The sequence below is a fragment of the Rhopilema esculentum genome, chromosome 11, assembly GCF_057945365.1.
Source record: "Rhopilema esculentum isolate cy_ngs chromosome 11, ASM5794536v1, whole genome shotgun sequence".
In the NCBI taxonomy this organism is placed as follows: domain Eukaryota; kingdom Metazoa; phylum Cnidaria; class Scyphozoa; order Rhizostomeae; family Rhizostomatidae; genus Rhopilema; species Rhopilema esculentum.
In genome coordinates this window covers 4,832,734-4,839,879 of record NC_142825.1, presented here as the reverse complement: position 1 = coordinate 4,839,879, position 7,146 = coordinate 4,832,734, and the positions used below count along the sequence as shown (strand labels likewise).

The following is a 7,146-nucleotide window of genomic DNA, read 5'->3' as shown; positions in this document are numbered from 1 at the left end:
TAGACTTCAATAGACATCAGCTGGTATGAGCAGGTACTACGTATGCTTTACTTTCATAAAGATTTAATTGCGGCTAATGGAACATATTAAAATAATTCATCGAGGACCTGAGCTTTCTTACCTCAACGCGAGATTATTTAAGATACAATGAATGATTTTTGATAAGGAATTATAGGGAATTGTATCTGACAAGAAATTCCTAATTTGATTCTAGAAGTGAGTTTTAGTCTAAAACCCTCATTTGCTTGAAATCAATTTTGAAGATGCAAAACAAGTTGGGGGGAGGGGGTGGTGGTGAAACCGTATTTTAATTGATACTCTTTAATACCTGTTAGTTTCTAAGTATCGTTTGACATCAAAAAGAAAGCTATTTGAAGGAAGTGAAGACAATATGGTGTTTTCAATTTTTGTTGAGACTTATAGCAGTAGAATTGAATCAATTTTTTGCATAATGGTTGTAGGAAACTAGGGTAAACCTGGTGCCAATTTGATTCTTAAAGCATATTCAGCGCATCAAGTTCTCGGCACGCCAAATTAGAAATCACGACTTACGTTTATAAGCGTCGACTGGTGGCTATTACATATATAGCAAACAACGAAAAGCTTTCAAAATCAGAAATGTGAAATCTCAATGAAATCTTAATGATGATCAAGATGCTTAATGAAATCTTTCAAGATCAGAAAAATAAGGAAAATTATAACTTTAGATTAAAATATGCTATGAAAATTCCAAGATCCAAAACAGAGTTCGGTTGGCTCAGTGTGAAGTTCAGAAGCCTTACTGTTTGGAATACCCTTCCATCTGATATCAAAGAAGCCCAAAGTTATGACGCTTCCAAGGCAAGATTTAAGACAGCTCAACTTTAATTAGAAACATACAGTTTCAACGAGACAATCCAACATAACAGCTAGATCCAATTTGTAATTGAAAAGCGACAAAGTATATTTCTTGTAATCATTCAAATTCAACCAAATTCATTGAAATTATACCAGGATAGGGAGGGCTCTCTCCTTGATTAGTTTACCTATTGAGAGAGCTCCTACTTTAAGTAATTCCCTCCAAAGAATCTATAATGTTTTTCTCTTTGTTAGCGTATATTGTATTAATTTTTAGCGTATATTTGTATTGATGTTTTATTAATATTCTGTAATAGTGTTTTATTTCCTTTTAGTTTTGTTACTTGTTGGTATTGTTATTCATAAGACCCACAACAACCATTTGGTTGACATAAGCAGACCTGCCTCATCAAAAATATTACCTATGTGTGTAGCATTGAATTTTGAACTTTTTTCCCAAGGTGCTTCTCATGTCAGAATACCATTGCAGTAATATTTACAACCTCATTATTTCTCGACGTACGCTCAAAGCCAAGATTATGTAACACTAACGTGAATTTGAAATGCCTAAGTCAGCTTAGCTGCACGCAGTCTGAAGTCAGCCACCCACTCTCCACTGTTTTAAGACCGAGAATGTTACACCCTAAGCAACAAGGGGGCGCTGAAGAGAAGTGGGTGTTTCCAGAAGTATTACGGTAGCAGGTGCCTCAATACCAACAAATCAAATGCGATACTTTATAGCTATAAAGCATTTTTTTCAGAATTTTTTAGTCTTTGCAATTGTTCCAGTAAATTATTTGCATTTAAATATTTTGAGGTTGATTTTTTTAAAATTTTGGACGAATGTTGCAAACTTTTCGAACTTTTGAATGGTTAGCAATTGAGCCTCTCTGGGTTGTCAAACCCTAGCCCAGTTATTTGAGTCTGTTAATTGTGACATTCTCCGTTATCTACTTGTAATTTTGAAAGTTTTAGATTTGAAAGGCAAAATGGATTGATCGCTATATGTACTTTTGTTTATAACCATTTACTTCCTTTTTCCATGGTTCCTTGTCAGTACGAGGCTGAAGTTGCTAGGAAACTTAAACAAGCTAGGATGCCTTGGTGATCATGAATTGATTTTTGTTGTACGCATGTTGAAGTGTTCAAACGCCATCATCAGCTGAACAAGTTCACACCTTGCGATCCAAACAATTGTCAGTTTTATATTACTCATCCGGTAGTACATGTAAACTTCTCACTTATGATGGAAGTGACAAAACAGGCAACTATTGGGCCAGATTCATGGAAAGTGGCGAGCGTTAAGAATATTCGCCTAGCTCAGACAGTTGTTCAACGCAGCGATAAATTTAACGATTTAGGACGACAACTAGACCCACTGCCTTCACTGAGAGACAGCTGTATCCAGCAAAGCAATGCACAAATTCATAGCTATGTCAGAGAAACCCGTTCCGTTGTTGTCAAGCTGAAATATTGCTTGCTTGAGACAGAAGAGGAAATAAAGTCACTTTTGCGTGGAAAAGAAAACCTTGAGAAAACCCATGAACATATACGAAAAGACATTTTGCTGAACAATAATTCCCACATGAGGAGGCAAGCCAGGCCAGTTAGAGAGAGGGTAAGAACTTAACAATTTTCTAAAAACGGAATTTTTACCTGTAGACTGGGCGAAGTGACCCTCTCCCCACAAAGTAAGAAAAATGTCTCTGTCAGCTCGATCTCGGCTGGAGAGCATCTCGAACCTTTGTCATTTCGATCCGGAAATCGCCGTTCTAGAAATTTGGCAATTTTGTTTCACCAGGTGAAACTGTCTGATGTCATGGCAACAGGTAGGATTACAAGCTAAGACTTTGAATACCATTGTGATCAACGTATAGAAAATAACAAATCATATGTAAGAATGATGGAAATTTGCCAGCATCATGTTTGCTCATTGTCAAAATATTTGATACACTGGTGTGCACCAGGTTTATTTTCACGTAATCAAAATCAAGTGTGTCAAAAATCAATTTTTTAAACAATCATGAATTATGTATGCATTTGTATAAACAAACTTAGATTCCCATTTGGTTGAAATCGATTTTCAGCCCACTGAGTTTGCAGACCACACCAATCAATATTCATAGCTTTTCATCTAAATTGCACATTTTCCATAAATTATACAAGCATTGATCTGTTGATTTAAACCCCTATTCCCTTCATGTTGTATCAAAATTAGAAATATGCAGGAAGACTATATTGTAGGGGTGTTGCAAGGGATGACTTTGCACCATATTTGCACTTTATCTTCATTTTCCTGTGTTGCAGAATTAATCAAATTCTTCTTAGCCTAAGCAAACGTTTTACAATATAAAAATCAATTTTAAGTTAATCAATCATTTGGTCAACTATTTCGTTTTAAACTCCACTTTATTTGATCACTATGGCTGCTTGCAATTTGATCATTGAAAGTTCTTGCAATTTAATAACACCTAACATTTGACAATCTTAATCCAGCAATCTTAATGGATTCCAATTTCAATGAAGGTCAAATCAATATGGTCAAATTTTCTTCAAGGGCAAGTAATTGCTATACTCTCTTGAGCTGGGAGGTTAAATTTCTGTTTCCCAGCATTCTTGAAGCATGAGTCATATGACAAAATAAAGTTCAAACTGACATGCGTGTCCCTTAGTTTTATTTTATTTTTGTCTTTCGAATATCTTTTAAGTTCAACACAAGCTCTTAGAGGAATGATTAAATTTCCAGGTTGTTTTAAGGCACTTTCTTGAATAAAACATTATTTTGGATAAATGCTCTTTCTTGAATAAATGATTACAATGGTTGCCTTTTTTATAGAAACTTGATGGAGCAGATGACTTGCTAGCAGTGGAAAAAGAGCAGTTGCTGAAATTGAAAAGAATTCTTGAATCTAAGCTAAGATCAGTCCAAAAACAGCTCCAAGCACTTGATAATGCAAGGAAAAGAATCAAAGCTATTATATCAGAAAGAAGCAGAGTTTTGGATTTGATTTGTCACTCAGTTTCATCAGCCATTCCTGCAACAACCTCAAGTGATAGCATTTCGGTTGGTAAAAGATCTACTGTTAGATATGCTCCCATGGAAACAGACCCATTAGGACCTTGCACTCCAGAGGTAACTGAAGTTATGTCACTTGCTGCAGATGCTCGAAAAAGATCTGTTACTTTGAGAAAGGAAGTAACAGAGACTATAGACCAAATACAAAAATTGCAAAAAGCAGCACATAGAAGTGTCAATGATGGGTTAACAAAGAAAGTTTCAGAAACAACCACTATGAAGGTTTGTTTTCGTTTATTTATTCCATGATTTCAATAGCATTTTAGTTATATTGTAATTTGTTTTTGCTCAAGAACTCTCCTGGTTCAATTGTTTAATAAATTTTTATGACAGAAAGTTATAATACCTTTGGGAACTATCTAATTACCCAAGTCTCTCTATAAACAACAATATAAATTGCTCTCAAGTGTGCAACTTAGGTCAATAAGGAAAGTGAAAGCACAAACTGAATTGCACATAGCAACCATTAGCCTTGATCAAACTACAAAAACAGTTTTGTCCACAGCACAAAAAATGATGTGGCCATATAAATGGGCAGAGCCCTGTCTTTCTGTTTGACACATGCCCAGTAAGGTAGCCAGCTATAATTCTCTTCCCAAGAACACGAGCTATAGAGTGCTTTTCTGGTTCTTTCGTTGGCAAACTCTTTCTATTATGTATTTATTGCTAACTGTTAATAAACAAATTGTAAACTGTTGATGAACACCTTGCTGGTTTTATTTCTAGTTCACATAATGTGAATATGGAGAAGACCAGTGCTAGAATTGAACTGGGTGCCAAAATGGATGGCCAGATATTTTGAAAATGCACTGCATATAGTATAAGTGGCACTGATTTCTGTTCTTTTGAAATTGTTGCTAAACATAATCAATAAATTCTTCATTCAGCAACACTTGCAAATGACCTCTGGAGAGATAAGGATGGCAAGACATAGAGGGGAAAGGTGGCATTATGCAACAGATGTTGCTCGAGGTTACACTTTGGTATGTACCAAAACCTCATGATTGTTTAAGTCTATATGATTGAACTCAAGACCATACCATACCTTCATAAAACATTACAGCTTTTAACTTTGCACACTAGGAAACCCAAAGATCCTTCTGTTATTTTATTTAGCATTTTGAAGCATCCTTTCTATTAGGGATGAAAAATCCCAGTAAGTTTGAGAAACTGATTTGTCTAATCCTTGGATTGCTGTTGGTTTTGTCAATAACTGTTGTTTGCTATATTTATTGCTACAATCCTTGTCAATATTGTTGGATCAGTTTCATAAAGCAAAGCTCAACAACTATACAAATTGCTTTCCACCCTGATAGAATTGCCACAAAATTACAATTAAGTTCCTTTTTAAAAACTAATTGGCCTTGGTTAAATACCTTCACATCAGTAATAAGTGTTAGAAGGAAAGAGGGTATAAAGAGTTTACCTATAGTGGCATCATCAGTTTTTTAGCATGAAATTTTTAGTTTTAAGTGTTATGCTTAGAGGTTTGATGGTTTTATCAACACTACAGGGCCCAGTCACTTCAAAAGATTTGGAGACAAGAGAGCGATTAGATCGTCCTACAGTATCAACTTTCCAAAGACATCCAGGCACCCAGTTACCTGAAGCGCAGGAGATAATTGAGGGAAACAATGGTTTAAAAGAGTCACTTGACGCCATTGGTAGAAACATTGCACTACTGAAACTGACACAGAATCGACTGAAAGAAGATATTTCTGATAAGAACAATGGAGCCCAAGTTGATTCAAGTGTTGTCAGGCTACGTAGAAGGAAGTATGACCACCGATGGGTCATAAGTGGCATTGAATGTTGACATGGTAGTAAAATTTTAGAAACTGGTGTAATAATCGAAACATTAAATTTGTGATTTTATTTCTATTTTGAATGCTACACAAATCAATGAAAATTATAACACTATCGGCACAGATAACTGAAATAAACATTTATTTATAAATATTTGTAGACATGATAAGCATAACCTGTATATCACCCATCCCATTAAATATGTTTCTGTTGATATTTTGCTGATGGAAAAAGTATCTACAGTGTTTTAATTTTGCTGTTTCTGTATGCATATTAATTTGATAAGCAAGTACGATATTTGATGAACTACTAAGTATGATATGCTGATGATAAAGCTCTGGCTACCTAGTAACAAGCAACTTTTTACAAAACATGCAACTGTTCTTGTTTTTGTCATGATTGTAGCAAAGCTTGGTGGTGGTCAAAGCTTGTTAAATTGTTCAATGCGTTTGACCTCCCTTCAGAATAAATTTTATACCTCTTGCAAAGTCCTCTTGCCGAAATCCGAAATTTTCTGATTTTTCTGACTATCTAGTTATGTGTGCCAGTGGTCGGATGCTATCATTTCTTTCCTCAAATAAGCTGGCTTTTCCACATCTTTCAGCTCTCTCGCATTTTATTTGGTGGTGACTTATTGTTTATGTGAAAATGCTCGATAAAATGTTTGGTGTGTTTCATTAGAATACACATATCCATGAAAATGAAATGCATGGTGAAATGTTTGCGAAGTTTGTGCAAAACTTAATAGCTATCGAAGGCCGCAATTTTGCAACAATTTCAACGATTTCGACTTCAAACACTGACTTTCTATTTTTTTAAAATACCACGAGGAATATGTTCATGGTAGGAACATCGTGCATTCCTTTTTGTTGTGAAGAATATTGTCTGCCGGTTTTTCTTATCAGTTTTCAATCTTCTCAAAGTTTCTTTTGGTCCGCATTTAATCGTAAAGATCTTCAGAAAAGGCTTCCCTAGCAACCCTGAAAGCTTAAGCCGAATCTCCAATAGAAAAACCATTTCGCGTATCGTATCAAAATACGCGTATATAGATGTGTTTGAATTTCGGTGCAATTTCCATTACAAAATTTTAAACACGTGAATTGAATGATGGATAGCAGCTGTGTTTAGCGGAAAAACTATCGTTTTATTATTATTAAAAAGAATCGTTTTACCAAGAAGAGAAGGTTCTGGGTAAGAAAACTATTATCAGATCAAAAATCTAAAAGAGAGTTTTATCTTCTTGTGCAAGATATGCTTTTGTACGACCAAGAGTACTTCTTTAGATTCTTCAGGATGACTCCACCTAAGTTTTAAGTTCTACTTGCAAAGGGAATTGTTCTAGCGAAATACTTTGTGTTACTCTGAGATATCTGGCGACACGTTTCTTCGACAGAACTTTAGCCGCCATCTTGATTTCATTATCAATG

At 35.2% G+C, this 7,146-nt stretch overlaps 1 protein-coding gene across 1 annotated transcript; it reads left to right on the top strand.

The window, feature by feature from the left end:
- Positions 1-1,910: 1,910 nt before the first annotated feature.
- LOC135693437 (tektin-like protein 1) lies at positions 1,911-5,955 on the top strand. Its single transcript, XM_065211928.2, has 4 exons — positions 1,911-2,455; positions 3,674-4,135; positions 4,801-4,896; positions 5,427-5,955. Exons 1-4 carry the CDS (start codon positions 2,081-2,083, stop codon positions 5,727-5,729), a joined length of 1,236 nt encoding a protein of 411 aa, XP_065068000.2. The 5' UTR covers positions 1,911-2,080; the 3' UTR covers positions 5,730-5,955.
- The last annotated feature ends 1,191 nt before the right edge of the window (positions 5,956-7,146 follow it).

Bases quoted from the DNA above. Each gene is read 5' to 3' on its own strand.
- LOC135693437 (XM_065211928.2), top strand. From the start codon at position 2,081: ATGATGGAAGTGACAAAACAGGCAACTATTGGGCCAGATTCATGGAAA. The intron at 2,456-3,673 runs GTAAGAACTTAA...CCTTTTTTATAG, and splicing joins CCAGGCCAGTTAGAGAGAGG to AAACTTGATGGAGCAGATGA. The intron at 4,136-4,800 runs GTTTGTTTTCGT...TTCTTCATTCAG, and splicing joins CAGAAACAACCACTATGAAG to CAACACTTGCAAATGACCTC.